General features: G+C 39.4%; 1 protein-coding gene across 1 annotated transcript; it reads right to left on the bottom strand.

Annotated features, from left to right (window-relative positions):
* Window positions 1–1,228: 1,228 nt before the first annotated feature.
* Window positions 1,229–15,542, bottom strand: ndufa10 (NADH:ubiquinone oxidoreductase subunit A10). The gene is made up of 10 exons (XM_053497321.1): window positions 15,368–15,542; window positions 13,478–13,646; window positions 12,834–13,049; window positions 12,645–12,731; window positions 12,303–12,424; window positions 11,171–11,250; window positions 9,552–9,606; window positions 9,332–9,417; window positions 9,036–9,144; window positions 1,229–1,443 (listed from the first exon to the last, which is right to left on the bottom strand). Exons 1-10 carry the CDS (start codon window positions 15,440–15,442, stop codon window positions 1,375–1,377), a joined length of 1,068 nt encoding a protein of 355 aa, XP_053353296.1. The 5' UTR covers window positions 15,443–15,542; the 3' UTR covers window positions 1,229–1,374.
* Between the last annotated feature and the right edge of the window lie 731 nt (window positions 15,543–16,273).

The raw sequence follows: 16,273 nt of genomic DNA, 5'->3' as shown, positions 1-16,273 counted from the left end.
TTCTTGTGCACCATGGAGCATGAATCAGTGATATTTTTAAGATTTACTTTTAAAAGAAATGAAAAAAAGTCTCAACAGTGCCCTCATTTGGCAAGTTGAGAACATTGCAAGGACCAGAAACAAACAACTTGGATTGATCTTTGAAGTGTGTATGAAGTCTGCCATCCAGTGGTTTTCTTATCGATCAACAACAACTGGAGATGAGAAATACGCACCTTTTTTCTATTATTTGTAAAGAAATGCAGATTTTTAATTCCAAAATGAAAAGTACAATGTAACGAGTTGCTTCCTTCACAGTGTTATTCTCAGGTCCCAAAAACAAGACCATAAGAAGAAGAATGAGACATATTTCACGGTCGCGTTCCACATTCCAGCATGAACAAATCATGAATTCTAAACCCTCTGTCTCTCCTAATAGCAGATTTTATGTCTTTTTTTCCCCCCGATGTTCACCGCAGGCTTAACTCAAGTGGCTGCAGAATCATACAGAGGATTTTCTACAAACCCATTTTTCCACATCATTATTCTACTCGTATCCTTTACCCAATCACTCATCTCAGGACCTGGCTGCACTTCTGCACCATCAAAGAGACACAGATATTCTGCCATGCGCAGATCAAAGCCATTTGATTGCTCGGTGTCTTACAAGTACGGCACTTTTTAAAAAAATAAATAAATACGTCTAACTTCTTTAGCGTAATTGGAGAGCTTCATGAATAATCAGTTTTTTTTTTATATGTGTGTGGAAGGAAGAAGTATCAGCACTTGCAATCACGAGTTGATTATGGTAATCTGAAGCCTCTTCGGCAGACAAAAGACAGGAATTAATCACTAGTGGCACACCGCTATTTCTGGATCAGCATTCTTCCTGGCAGCCGAGAAACGAAAGAAAAGCCGCAGACCGGCCCAAGATAGCATCTTCGGGAGGGGAGGACTGGGGACTAACGAGAAACGAGTGGTTTCGGGTGGCTAATGAGTTGTGGCGAGCTCTCTTTCGTCGTGCGTCTCGAAAGCGACTTTTAATTGGGGCGATTAGTCACCGTCTTGGTGCACTGAAATGAGATGAAAGCAGATTTCGTTTTTTTATGGCCGTATTTCTATCGTTTTTCGAAGTGTGCTTGAATGCTAAGTACCACACAGCCTCTCAGTGCGTTTTCTTTTAAGCTTTTTTATTTCATGAAATTCCAGCGAGTATGATCCTGAAATAAAGCTGCTGAAAAAAACGAGGGATTTTTAACATATACCATTTATTTAATAACATTTACAGAACAGCATTACATTTCCTGATAACTTATCGCTCTTCTATGATGTGGACAAATAAGAGAGCAGCATGATGGAGGATTCCTCTAGATGGCTTTTCCTTCAGGCAGGTTCTCACTTCAGCCAGATGCCTTTGTCTCCTGCGTCTGCGTTGTAACCCTCTGCGTACTGTTTCCCTGGAAGCTAAAGCAAAAAAAAAAAATTATAATAATATCAGTGATCAATTCCCAAGTCTTTCTAAACAACAGTTTATATAATTTTTATATGAACCTTTAAATCATCCTGTAACTTTCTAGAACATATTTGTCCTGCTCTGTAAACGAACTGCACATCGTATCGCTCTTCAGCTGAAATTATCGAAACGTGCAGCCTTTAAGTTTCATCTGTTTAGATTTGATGGGGCATTTTGATTATCGAATGCTACAGCGCTCTTGCGTGGGACATCAGACTCGATGTAAAACCAAACCAGCTGCCATTTTGTCTGGTGACCTGTCCTTTTTTTTTTTTTTGTTTTTTTTACTACAATGCCGAACAGGTGCCGCGCAATAGCCATGTAGAGGGACGCCACAAGACACAAGGTCAAAACCCTGGGAGACAGTTTTATCAGTTTTCCGCTAACAAATTAGCATTAGCAGCCATCCAGCAAGGAGACAAAGATAATCCTGGTCACAGGTCTAACAGCCCCAGGTAAGGTGTCTCATTGGAGCTTGCGTAGTGAGCATTGTGCTCAGTTTTTAGAGACTATGTGGAGGGGTTCATGTGAATTGTTCATATGTTCTCATTAGCATTACATACACAGCGGAAAAAAATAAAAAACGAATTGTACATGGCAAGCCAAAAAAAAAAAAAAAAGATTGCAAGCCAAATATAAGATTATTAAGGTAAGATTATTAAGCTTATAACACCAAATTTTACTTAAAAATTTAAGCAAAAAAGTCGTTCATTGGCCATTTTGCTAGTTTTAGAAATGTATTGCTTAATAGAAGCAAAGAGAAATTTTTGCACATAAGTTTTGAAATATTTGACTAGAACTGAGCTTAATAATCTTATACTTAATGTTTTGTAAACCTATTTTACAAAATTATAGATGGGTTTGTGTAGATTTAAGAATGTTTCACTTGCTAAGATTCTGCATTTTATTATACTCAGGCAAAAGAAACAACCTTTTTTACTGTTACTAAAACCTGAAATCTAATTTATATACTTGGGTAAGGTCAAATTACCATCATGTTTAGTAGAGCATTACTTTATCATGGATGACTAAACTAATATCTTTTTAAGAGGGTCCGTGCATGTGCATAAAATTTGCCTTGTGATGAAGTCCAGTCTTGGTATCAAAAGTAAGGCAAACATCTTGATTGTGCATTTTGTCTTCACGAGATCATTCCCCATTTAGACAGTGCTAGCAGAGAGAGAGAGAGAGAGCGCGAGGGCCATCGGAACGCTTCAGCTTGGTGCAACACAACAAGACATCGCCAGACGGATTACAGTTGCCAGGAAAACCATTTCCAGGCTTTGGAATCCAAATTCCGGGTTCCACTGCTGATCCCTCTACGTCTGGATGGCCAAGTGTGGTGATGCCAAGACGAGACAGGCTAATTCTACGGGGTCATTTGAGAAAGTGGACAGCCGAAAATGCTGCTGCTGGTATTGCAGGGTTATATACGGTACTTTTCAACCATGCCTGGTCACAGCTAGACTCGCTGCACGTACAAAGGAGGCCACAGTGTGGGTCAATGGTGACTTTACATCATTGCCTTTTGAATTCCTGGTGCTGATTGACATTCAATTTTGTTTCTTGGGTTTTTAAGTATAAATAATAGTTTAATATTAACCCTAATTAATTAATCCCTGATGAGATAACTGTATAATTTAAATATGCTAGTTCACTCTCCTCAAGTGTTGTAAAGACCAGCTGGAGGTTGATAAAAATCAGTAATATCCAATGGCTGAAGTTTCTCAGCACACATCATTGTTTGGTCTCTCGACACGTTCATGATTGTTTGGCTTGGAGGTAACGTCTGCGTCAGGCATGAATGAGCGACAAAATAATTGTGAATTTTTGTGGATAATGTGAGAGCTCTATTGGCTCTTTTTGGAAATCTATCCATTCCTTTGGCATGACTTGCTCTCTCAAAAGGAATTGCATCATTAAATGGATGGTGATGGACAGCATAAATTACCATAAGTACCAGGAAGGACGGATAAATTCCTGTACTCTTTTATAAAGAAACCTTAAGTAAAGTGCAAATTAGTTTACTGTCTAATCAGGGTGGAGAAATTAGCCACTGTAATGTTATGACTAGAAACAAAACTTTTTAGATTAAAGCATGTAGGAAAAACATCACAAGCTAGTTAGTAAGCTAAGGCCAGGGCTATACTACACGACTTTAGACAGGATTTTCTATAGGATTCAGTTTTAGTCTGCACCAGTCAGCACAAGTTGCAGCCAGTTGGCGTGGCAAGTTGGCACAAGGAATCTAAGTGTATGGGGGTACAGGCTCAAATTGGCAAGTGTGTGAAGAGAGCAGACTAAAAACATTCCTCCTAACACGAGTTGCAGTACATTAAACATTCTTTTTTTGTGTGTTTTTTTTTTTTGGATGCTGTCGCGTCATGTACACTAGTCACCAAGAATCAATGCCAACAATAGCCAACAATCATAAAGGAGGTGGGATCCTTCACTCACCACACTCAGGTCTCCATTCATTCGTTCTTTCATTGTGAGCATGACTACTCGCATGTAAGTAACACAAAGAAAAAAAATAAGTTCACCATGAAAGTGAAGAAGCGCGAAGTCACATGCACAGGAACAATGGCGGTTTTCTTTCTCAGTGCAGATGTGCAAATTTAAACTGCCACTGCCTGTCTTGTATCCATGTTAATTTTTTTTTCCTTCTTCATGTCTTGCAGTTTATGACCCCTCATTTGATCCAAGTTTGGATACACAGTTAAGTCAAACTAAGGTTATACAGTATAGTGCCACCTTGACATACGAATGCGCCGTCTCACGAATTTTGCCTTAGGAGCTTTCATAAGTTTACTTTTTTACTTTTTTTTTTTTACATTTAGTGAAAACAAAGAGACATTTTTTTTAAAGCAGCCGGTGCCAAAAGAAATCATACATTAAGGTTAAATGAGGTTTAACGTCTACTTATTCTATATTTTACTTAATTCACGTCTTTTCTAAATGTTTTCATTGTTTTTATAGGCAAAAATTTAATTATTGTGTTGGAAATTGCTAATATTGGTAAGATTTATCAGTGGCTGGAACAGATTATCCGCATTTACATTATTTCCTATAGGAAAATGCGTTTCACAATACAAAACTTCACCCTTTGACCTTGCCTCAGGAACAGGATTAAATTCGTATGCTGAGACACCGCTGTATGTTCGACTCCGCTACGATAGGTGTTGATATGCCCTTTTTAGCTTGGTATTATTTTTTTCAGTTGAGTCATTATGTCACAGTCCAAAACAACTGACAAATAGGTAGCTAGTGGCAAACTCTGTCCTGCCTCCCAAGTGGTGGATGTCCATACAGCCAAGTCATTGATGCAATGACTGAAGACCTATTGGTTCTTGGTTAATCCTCCATCGCTTCCCATCCCTAAGTAAAAATCCTTCCCAACAATGTTATAAGCCTAGTGAACCAGTATAATGAAACTTCAAAGCACTTATGTAAGTCACATTGGATGCTAAACGTAAATGTAGCATCTTAAGTGGCGTAAACATGGACATGAACTTTACAGCTCTGTACATTCTTTTGTACAATACATGCTGTACACTTGACTTTCGATACAATTGAGATGCATGCCATACATTCTGGGTACGGAGTTTGTCTGAAGGCAGAAGACACCGCTGTATGCTCCTGGTGGCGCCGACAACGTGACCTCTGCTATGCTCCACTTTTTCTTTTTTTACCCCGGGCTTCTCGTACATGCTGGATGTGGATCGTTAGCAAGGGCTGATGGGTGAGAGTGTAGTACTGAGCATCAGGCTCTTGTAGCTGAATGAACACAAATCCCTAAAGTCATGCTCCAAAATCAATGGGAAATCCTATCCAGAAGGGATGAACCTCATTATAAATGTGAATGAATCGAGAATATTCGATATCCTGATCAGGTGACTCATCAGGAATCTTTACTGCAATTCTGATTCTCGAAAAAGGTGAATCACAGAGATGAGCACTAATGGGAAGCGCATTACATTTAAGCATATACTGTCCATTTTATACAGAAAACTTTACTTTTGTAAACATCGATGGTAAGTCAGGGTTTTATGTTGCCACTTGTTTGAAGAGAGAAGATAAAAACAGTGCAGAGAGCTTGCCTCTGGAGCCTACCTGTCCTCTGGGCTACTCAGAATAAAAAGCTAATAGCCCGTACACGCTATCTTGTCTGGGCAAGTGATAAATACGCGCCGCTCCGACAGTACGACACCTGAATCTAAAACAGATACAAAATGGGGAAAAAAAAAAAAGCATCTATTCTGAAAGAGCGAGGGCAGGAAACCGTTCAGAGGTGTGAAGATGGAAAGCCGGAGTATTAAATTCTCAATGTGGACTCAGCAGTTTGTAACAAAAGCAAGTAAACTCTTTTTTTTTCCCCCTCACGGGCGTTAGCACAAGTTCACAATAGCTCTCATTTCTTCTTGAATGTTCGGTAAAGTCAGACAAATGGCCTCACAGGGATCGTTTTGCCAACACCGATCAAGCCGGTAAGAGGTAGGGGTTTTTAATGGGCAAGGCTTACTGACAGCTTGATCCAAACGAAGAGCTGCATTAATCTGAGTAGGAGAACAACCGCTTCGAAATTGCTGTTCCCCGGTGAGGATAGAGAGTTTATCAGAGAACTGCTGGTGCTTCCCAGAGTCTCTTTAGCTGTCCTGTGTTTTAAAGTTTTATTACGAGTCCTGTTAGCAGGTTAAAAAAAGTAAATAAATAAAAAATTGTCTGTATAAGCAAAAGTACCACCATGACTAGAGGTATTTAAGATTGTTTCTTTCCTGAACAATACCAAGTATAATCAGATGAGAACAAAAAAATGCATCTCAGCTTATTATTCTTGGCTATTTTAATTGCCATTTTTTTATGTGAAGAAATGAAACAGGATCAGACTATCACCTTCCCGGAGCATCTGAACGGAAAAGTCAAGGCACTCGCTTGTATTACTTATTCTCGTTGCCCCTCGCACATATTGCAATAAAATACAAGGGAATTAAATGTCAGTCGGAAACATCCGATGGCGTAATTTACACCTCCTGGTTGAGGCGCGGCTCGTGAAAAGCCATTCTCCGAGCGCTCGAGCTTAAAGGTCAGCTGCGAATGTTTTTTCTGCTAGAGATGATGGTACCAAATCACTAGCAGCATACTGAACAATTGCCATTTAGGCAGCCATAGCCTTTTTTTTTTTTTTTTTGGCAGTAAATATGAAATTATATGAAGCATCTATGAGAAATATAAAGTCCTGTTGTTGGAATGTTTCACACAGGCACTAGTTTGTATTCATCCAGGAGTATGTTTTCTTAGAAAAGCATGGATTTGCACAGAGGCTTCGGAGATCAAACAGGACTTCTCTTTTGGATCGCGCCAATTTCTGTTCCCTTGATCGAACTTTTCTTCCACTCCTTAACGCTCAGGTTTTGATGCCCTCTTGGCGCATGATGCTGTGTGAAATGCGCTACAGCAGCTGAAGTTTGATGTAATTTGCCTGGCTGTGTACCATCTGTTTGTGCACCACTGTTCCCACTGTTCTCCTTGCTCCCCTCTGATCTACAACACATCCTCACCCACATACCCCACGTTTAAAACCTCTATGCACCATCATAACCGAGGGAAGAAAAAAAAAAACGGTTTACACCACACAGTGATTTTAAAAAGGAGAGATGAGCCTAATAAACTCAGCTTTATTTATATAGCGAGAAACTGAATGACCTGACAAGGAGACAAAACGAAATAAGGACAGAGAAAAGAACAGATCATAAAAGCACATAAAGTTCCATGAAGTATAGATGACCGTCAACTACTAACGTTGAGCTAGGGTTGCTTCAGAAAGGGCATCTGGAGTAAAAACCTGTGCCAAGTTGTGCGGCCCCCCGACGGGACCAGCCGGAAAGACCAACACCACCACCACAAAAAAACTACATTGTTAATTGTACCAACCTTAACGCCTACTAAATAACAGGATATATTCAATTTAAACCCTTTAGTTCAATATAATGTAGATGTGTAACGTATAAATAAACAGGATATTGGCAGGAGTGGAGGACGGGGCTTCCAAATTGAGTTAAATAACATTGAAAAATCCTAAACACCTGCGCAAACTATTCCAAGTTCCCATGTATACTTACAGGGCTGGATGAATTTTTAGGGCTGGATATTTTTTTTCATATCAATAACTAGCAGAGCTATTACAAGACCACATTTTTTAAAATAAACAGCAGGAGAAGATTTAATTTAATCCTTAAATAAATAAGGATAATGAAATGATCTTACCTTCAGTCAAATTAAATAAAGTAGGCAATAAATATTAGAAATATAAACTTTAATTCAGTAAATACAATGTTGTATGTTTTTGTAGTTTTTCTATATTTTATTTTTATTCTATTCCATAATTTATTTCTTATTGATAATCTTGATTTTAAGGTCACGGGTGGTCGTAAAACTGCATATCGTACTGTGTATGAGACAAATAAAATTTGAAATTAGTTTCTTGGTCTTTCGGCTGCTCCTGACGAGGGGGCGCCTCAGCAGATCACCGGTATATACACACACACACTCAGCACAGGATTTACACTGGATGCCTTTCCTGACAATCAGCGTCCTTTGAAGGATGCAGCCCCCGATCCGAGACACGACGGCGGTCTCCTGATGCGCTGTTTTTATCAAGATAATTTCCAAAGATGATGAGATGAATCCAAAGAATGCCGGTCATTTCTCTAGACCTTCCTACAGGACACGTAACGCTTTTAATTAATTCAGAGGGATGGTGGAATGACTTTCTGTTAGTCATGAATGATGTTTTGATCCTAATCAATAAATCAAAATAAAAGTCTAGGTCAGACGGCAAGGCTGTACTGAACTATCGAGTTAATTAGGCCTGAAATAAACCAAGAGAGCAGGACTTTATTTTAATCGATTAACTCATGGTGTTGCGTTTAAACTATTTCCATTCAGTGCAGGTATTCTCTGAGTAGATTCCAATGCTAGAATAGAGAACAGAGCTGCACTTAGACTTAAACTGTTTAACAAAATGTAGAAAAACCGCTACAGAAAGTGAAAAATACTTCAGAATCTTGCTGTATATTTTAGGAAGTGTAATGAGATACCTTTTTTTCTTTTTTACAGTTATTTTAAAAAAGAAAAAAATCTTCTAAAGACTGCACGCTGAAGATAAAACCTGGCTCCCACGAGGTGAGAAAGCAATTTAATATGCAACAAAAACAAGCCCAAGTTTGATGCTTAAACATTTGACCTAACGATATTATACATTTTTGATGATGCGCTCAATTTTTTTTTTTTTTTTTTTTTTACAAAAAAACCATCTTTTTCCATTTGGCTAGTCTCCAGTCCTTATTGTTTTCTTCCACTGAATTAGCTTTCAAGGACTTTGAAGGACTGCTGCTTTTCTGCTCTAGTTGTTCTACCATCCCTGAACGCATTAGCTGGAGCTGCTACAGCACAGTCTGGGAGTTAATCGAGGTGACCATCCATTCCATCCCCGCCCACACACACACACACACATTCTAACTGTGGGTATTCATGGTGCACGTACCGATCTGAATGAGTAGTAGGCTTTGTCAAACTCGTGAGCGCCGATGGTGACCTCAGGGATGTACCTGGGGATGCAGGTCATGCTCGCCACCCGCTGCTTATCTTCAACACTACAGAAACAAACGGATGTAGGAGTAAATTTATGGATGCTAGATGGAAAGAAACCGTGTGCCAACACTCCACGTTGCATCTGCTTATCAGCACACTGGTACGGCACGACCAACAACAGAAGGTCTGTCAGAAAGGGCAGGATATACCAGGATACAGATTACTACAGCATGGAAACCACACACTCACAGGATTCTCATGTGGTGGAAGGTGACGTCGTCCTGCTCCAACCACGGGCCCTTTTCAAACTTCAGATACTCGATATCCTCTGCAATCTGAGAAATACACATATCAGTATGAACTATACATAACATCGGAAATACAAATAGAAATTGTTCTCGTCATAGTTTTACTGAAAGAGCATGGGCTCTGGTGAAAACCTGGGTCTTGATTTTGTTTTTGCTGTTACCTTCTCGATGTCCTGTGCTTGGGTTGTATCGTAAGCGAGCACTTCAGCCTCCTCACTGAAATAAAAGCAGACTTTTATGTGACATTTAAACTAGCAAAAGGTTCCAGGTGTCCACGGTTAAAAGTTAGAGACAAGAACAATTAGTGCCAGTGGGTAGGTTTGAGTGCATGCTCTAATAAATGTGTCACTGGCTGGGGGAACACATCGGATGCTGACGGGAATGAATTCTAAATACAAACCCACATCTGGATTTTTGTAAAGCTGTTTTGTCAACGTCTTAATTATTTCAAATCTCCGTACAATGATGTAATCTTTAACACTCAAATGAATTCTGAAAAATGGGGGTTTTGACCAGGACAGGGACATTTGAAAAAGCTGGGGTTTTGATTAATTAATAAGGATATGACCAATATACCAATAAGTATAAGACAAAAGAAAATGACCATAATCTAAAGATCCAAAATCATCAAAAGCTCACATGATGGTTTTTTTTTCAGGTTTCCTCACATTAAAAGCAAAGCTTACATATGGTTTAGATTATAAAACAATCCCAGTATAGACGAAAAAATAGATGCAACAGTCTTTGGAGTGTGGGAAGAAACCCGAAGTATCCAGAGGAAACCCACCAAGCGCACAGAGAACATACAAACTCCATGCACACGGAGGTGAAAATCGAACCCGAACCCTGGAGGTGCAAGGCAACCGTGCTAACAACTAAGCCACCGTGCTGTCTATGTTCTGTCTATCAAATAAATATTTTATGTGACGCGTGGCAATATTTAATGGCGCAGTGGTAAAGTGCTCGCTCCATCACCCGGAGATCGCTGGTTTGATTCCCGGGTGATGCTGCAGCCGAGGGCTTGGAAAGAGCTGATTGGCCAGGCTTTCCCAGCAAGGGTGAGATGAAAGGCAAATATATTTCGCTCTGACATCAATCACGGCTCTATAGCCAATCAGGGGCGCCTGTGAGCTAACATAAGCGAAAGGAGCGGATAGCGCGGTCCTCCGAGTGTGTTACGCCGCCCCCAACGGTGCCTGAGCGAGCAGATCGAAAAGATGCGGTTGGCTGGCATCACGTGGTTCCTCCGAACCACGTTATAGTCTTCAGCCTTCCCGATTGAGTGGTAGTAGTAGCCTTAATGTGGGAGTGACGGGGAGGAATTGAACACGACTAAATTAGGAAGAAAATCGGGGGAGGAAGAAAAAAAAAAAAAAAAAAAAAAAAACCACACAGATTTACAAAAGATTTAGAGAGTGGGATGTTCCCGGGCTGTAGTGGTTAGAATGTAGAAAATGTAACTGTAAACTGTAAAGTATAAAAATATTAAATATAGAAGGGTAAAAATACGGTGTGTGGGTATGACAGCAGCAGTACGAGTGAAACATGAAATATGAAATGAAATGTGTACGACATCTTTATCGCAGGGAATTTGCTTTTTTTTGTACACTTTTGTACTGGTGCACAATCGTACACCAGGCCATTTGCCAAACTTTCTTTTAGAGAGAGTAAAAAAAGGTATAAACTCAGTTAGAATCTCAATCAGCCTGTGTGAACAGGAAAAATAGGGCCATGAGCTCAACGCGTTCGCCACATGAGACAAATCTCCTTTGTTTGTTACCTGATCTTAGGCAAAAAGTTCTTCTTGTATGCAGTCTCGATGCTCTTAAGGTAGGAGAGGGGTAAGTTTTGGAGATGAGGCTGGAGAAAAGATGCACAGAAGACACAGGAGAGATATGGAATTTAAAACTTGCGAAACTTTCTGTCAAGGTAAACTGTGATGTCACCACACAATTAAAAATTCAGACTGAATTCAAAATCAGACTGTCAGACAGTGAAACCAGGAAGCTGTGTGTCCTGACTGCCACAAAGCTCCGGCACTAAGGATATGATCACATTCCCAGGCTAAAGTGATTAAATTCTGATTTCTTTTGGCTTAATATGAGACAGATCAAATTTTTTTTTACGGCCGTATAAATTTACAAATCTGATGTTTTTTTTTTTTAGCTCAGATCTGAGTCACTTGTGGTCATGTGGTCCTTGATCAGATACATAGCCCATGCATGATCATGTGACTTGAATGAGAACGGTACGACAGGTAGTCCATGACTTAAAAATAAGTTCCATTCCGAGAGCATGTTCATAAGTCGGATTTGTTCTCATAATGGAATAATTTGCCTTCCATTAAGGAAATAAATATTACAGAGATTATTTATATTTATACACTGCTGTTTAGAATAGCTTATTTTAACAGCTATAAATAGTAAATAAATAAACAATACTACACAATACAGGTAGTACCCAACTATTGAACGAGTTCAGTTCCAGGAGCACATTTTCTAAATCTGACAAAGTGAGTCTTATACACCTTTGACATGAATACACAAAGTAAAGCATAATCAATCCACTTGACTTAATCTCACAGTGAAATGTTAGTGTTTTCTCTGAGCCTTTAAATCGTGAGGGGAATCCCAGATGCCATTTTGTCTCAGAGCTGTTTTCCACCGTATTGGACTGTGAATTCTATTTTGTTAAGGATTTCCCAGTACAGACATTTTCTATTATCGTGCTCCCGGACTGATTCAATGAAACCCGGGGAGGCCGATTCATTTCTCTTAGCCTCAAAGACTCAATCCATAAACGCTAACCAAGCATCACATTACAGAAAAGTTCTACACAAATCTTGTCAAATCCAAATGATCGTACTGTTTCTGACCTGGCCTTTTTGTGTGTTGTTCGTACATCATACACACCTTTCCAGAAGCCTTAAGCTTCTTCTGGACCTCCTCTGCAGGAGAGTCCACGTAGATGACCAGGTGAGGCGCCCAAAACTCACAGATGCTGATGTGCTTAATCTCGTTGTAATGATCCACACCTGCAGGACACATAATGAAATGAAGCACACATTTAAGTTCTACCTTAAGTTTACATCCAAACACACAACAACATTAACGCACACTGATGTGTTTCATTTCTTTCACAAACACACCTTTCTTACTCCTTTATTTTTTTAAATGTCTTATTTTCTGCAGATTCATTCACACCTTAAGCTCTTAAGTGTACTGGCTCAAACAGGGATCTTCACAAATACTTACACTGCTTCCGGATGTAGCCTTGGCTGAACATGGCCTCCAAAAACACCATGTCACTGAAAGGAGACCGTTCCAGGATGACTCCCTGACCTGGCAAGACACCAGAGAACATTTTAAATCTACATATTCATCCAAAAGAGATAAATTAATGAAAAAAGAAAAAGGCAGCACAGGAAGCATTAGAGAACAAACCCGTGGTGAGGAGATGCTCGACAGCGTCTGAGTACTGCAGCAGCCTCATCAGGTACATCCAGGACTGCAGACGGTACGAGTTTCCGTCGCTGGCTTTGGGGTCCAGGTAGAACTTCTCAAGGCTGCAGTTCCCGTTGAAGGTTGAATCCAGGGGGACTTTCTCTTTAGTCATTTTGTCAACATAGTGAGTGTCAGGCTCAGGCATGTACAGCATCCCTAGACAGAGAGGAGACATGCGGGATAAAGTCCACGAGCAGGGGAACACAAAATAAAAACAAATAATAATGATGTAAATGATGAGGCTACTGATACCCATTTTATTGACTTTTTAAAGAAAAATATATTTAAGTGGTTAAAGGTAATGAATTCTGTCCTTTACTCGGTTTACATTTTGCTACAAATGTAGAATATAAGTCGCATAAATGCAAAATATGTTAATAAAAAAAATATATACATTAACATTTTTCCCCCACCAAGGGTTTAAATGAGCTCCATTTTTTTTTTTTAAACTAAACTTCCTTTTTGATGTTCTCTATACGCATGCTTCTTTCCTCTGACAAGAGTCACCAGCACCTACTAAACACTTGCTTTTAGGTTACACCTCGATCACAGACTTGCCACAACCATCCTGTAGCTCCACCTACCCAGCCGGTCAGCCAGTTTCTGAGCGAGAGCCCCTTTTCCAGACGCCAGGTTGCCATCTATACAGAAAATCTTGCTGTTCTCCTTAAATCTGGGCGTGGTCCTTTCGCCCAGAGCATACGCCCACCATCCGTATCTCAGACGTCGCACTGGACATGTGTGAATCCCGGCCTTTTATCATGAGAATAAAAAAATTATAATAATAATAATAATAAGCTTTAATTAAAACAAATATTTAGAATTTAGTGCAGCTTCGTTTAAAGACTAAACTTGGACTGGATGATGCAATGTTTATAATATCAATACAGTAATAAATCATTACAATACATTTACACTGACTATATATATATAGTTTTTTTATGTATTGCATTTTTCATTTATAATAATAATAATAATAATCTGACTGGAATCAACTGTTAATATCCTGTAAACCGAGAATATTTATTTACATTTTTTTTATTTATTACTTATTTTAAGTTTTAAAAATGTACATATATATTTTTATTATGCATACCCATTTCAAAATCTATTGTAGGCGTTAAAGTATTTTTTGTGCAAATGCAAAATTTTGAGAATGACACAAATTTTTATTTTCACAAGGTCTGCTGCTTCAGTGTTTTTAGATCTATTTTTTTTGTCAGATGTGATGTGTCACAGGCTTTTATTGACAATTACATTAAGTTAACAAGTAGAGTCAATATTTGCCCCTTCTTCTTTTAAGACCTCTGCAATTTACCCTGGAGTGCTGTCAATCAAACTCTGGGCCGCATCCTGACTGACGGTAGCCCGTTCTTGTATAATCGATGCTTGGAGTTTGGCATAATTTGTGGGTTTTTGTTTGTCCACAGTCTCTTGAGGATTGACCAAGGTTTGAAGAGGATTAAGATTTGGGGAGTTTCCTAGCCAAGGACCCAAACTTTGTGTCAGGCCAACAGTAAACCATCCTGAGACCATTCATGTGTGGAGTCGCTTCTCAGTCGAGGGAGTGGACTCTCTCACAAATTTTCCTAAGAACAACGCCATGAATAAGGAGAGTACAAAAACATTTTCCGAGAGCGACTTCTCACAATCATCCAGGAGAAGGTTGGTGACGAACAATCCCTTTGCCAGCAGGATGGAGCAAAAGTAATGACTAAGTGGTCTGGAGAACAAAACATCGATCTTTTGGGTCCATGGAAACTCCTCAAACTTTAATCCCATTTACAAATTCCAACCAGTGATTATGTAAGAAGGTGCTGCCATCAGTCAGGATGTGGCCCAGAATCTGATTGACAGCACGAAAGGGAGAAATACAGAGGTCTTGAAAAAGGAGGGTTAACACTGCAAATACTTACTCATCTCCCTAAAATTTATTTAATTGACATTAAAAACTTATGCAATGCTTGTAATTATACTTCAGTATACCAGAGTAACATCTGACAAAAAAAAAAAAAAAAAAAACACTGAAGCAGCAGACTTTATGAAAATTAATGTTTGTACCATTTTCAAAACTTTTAGTCACAGCTCTAATAGGTTCTGGTGCCACTTTTATTTTATTTTTTTTAGTGTGGCACAGTGTTTATTATTATTATTATTATTAATCTATGCATTTTTGCAAATATTAAACCAGTGAACTTTTGTTGTTTCTGTTCCTTCTCTCTCGTGTTGCCGAGTCTCTGTCTGAAATCTCGCGAGATCTCCACCAGCGCGAGCGACTACAGTTAAACAAACACTGCTATATGATTTAAATGCAACCGCTGCTTTTATTTCCTTTAGTTCGTATTGTTCCTGCAGATTAGTGGAATTTAATCAGCGGCTGTTAGGGTTGTGTTGCAGTACTTTGCAGCTTGCTGTGTGGTCGTCCTTGGCTTATGTCGAGGCCTGGTATTTGACTTTTAATTTTTAAATCTTACCGTCTGTGGGAGTGAGACGGTTTTAAACGCCACCGCGCTCGAGCGCACGATCAGCCGGGAAATCCGTAAAGCCATCACACGAGTTTATAAAGAAAAACGAGAGAAAGTAGAATCCGGGTGTCCCTGAGACACCAAAGGCGACCGTCCGACCGAGGCAGCGTTACGGTCGCGCAAATTTTGCGTCACCCGTTCTGGCTTTCATAATAAAAGTCCTTTTGTTTTATTTTGAAGTCGTGATATTTTTGTCGTTGTTGTAGACAGACCTGATCAAACTAATTGATAAACTCGTTTTATTTTATCTTGTTTATGTTGTAATAATATTTGTAAGAAATATATATATATTTGAAATCAATACCAGTAATTGTCTGATTATGACAGTGGCACCTGACAGGGAGTGCGATATATTAGGCAGCTGGTCAGTTCTTGAAGTTGATGTGTGGAATCAGAAAAAATGGGCATGAAGAAGGATCTGAACCACTTTGACAAAAGGCTTAGTTGTGACTACGAGGTGGTATCAAAACGTTTAGAGATTTGCACGCCACTGATCCAATCGCTTTAGCCATATGTTTCTGCTTAGACACATTAACCTGGCAGCCCTAACATTCAAATCACTGACAGTTATTTTTACTCAATTACTGTGATTGTCTGATTATTACTCATCAGGGGAGGGACATGTTAGGCAACAATTCAGGTTTTGAAGTCGATAGGGGACCTAGTTGTGGCTCCATGACTGCAGGCTGGTCAGAGTACCCAAGGTGACCCCTGTCCTCTGCAGAAAGCACCTACATGTGAGCATTAAAACTTAATCATGGAGCAATGGAAGAAGGCAGTATGATCGCACTGTATAAAGATTATCATGTGGACAGCCGGGTATATGTGCCTCAGTTACCTGGGCAATAGATGGCG

Source organism: Clarias gariepinus, chromosome 5, assembly GCF_024256425.1.
Source record: "Clarias gariepinus isolate MV-2021 ecotype Netherlands chromosome 5, CGAR_prim_01v2, whole genome shotgun sequence".
Classification (NCBI taxonomy): Eukaryota; Metazoa; Chordata; class Actinopteri; order Siluriformes; family Clariidae; genus Clarias; species Clarias gariepinus.
This window is presented reverse-complemented; position numbering and strand designations above follow the sequence as displayed.

Bases quoted from the DNA above. Each gene is read 5' to 3' on its own strand.
- ndufa10 (XM_053497321.1), bottom strand. From the start codon at position 15,442: ATGGCTTTACGGATTTCCCGGCTGATCGTGCGCTCGAGCGCGGTGGCG. The intron at 12,732-12,833 runs GTTTGTTCTCTA...GTGTCTTGCCAG, and splicing joins CGAGCATCTCCTCACCACGG to GTCAGGGAGTCATCCTGGAA. The intron at 1,444-9,035 runs GTACGTGCACCA...TTTTTGCTTTAG, and splicing joins CCTACTACTCATTCAGATCG to CTTCCAGGGAAACAGTACGC.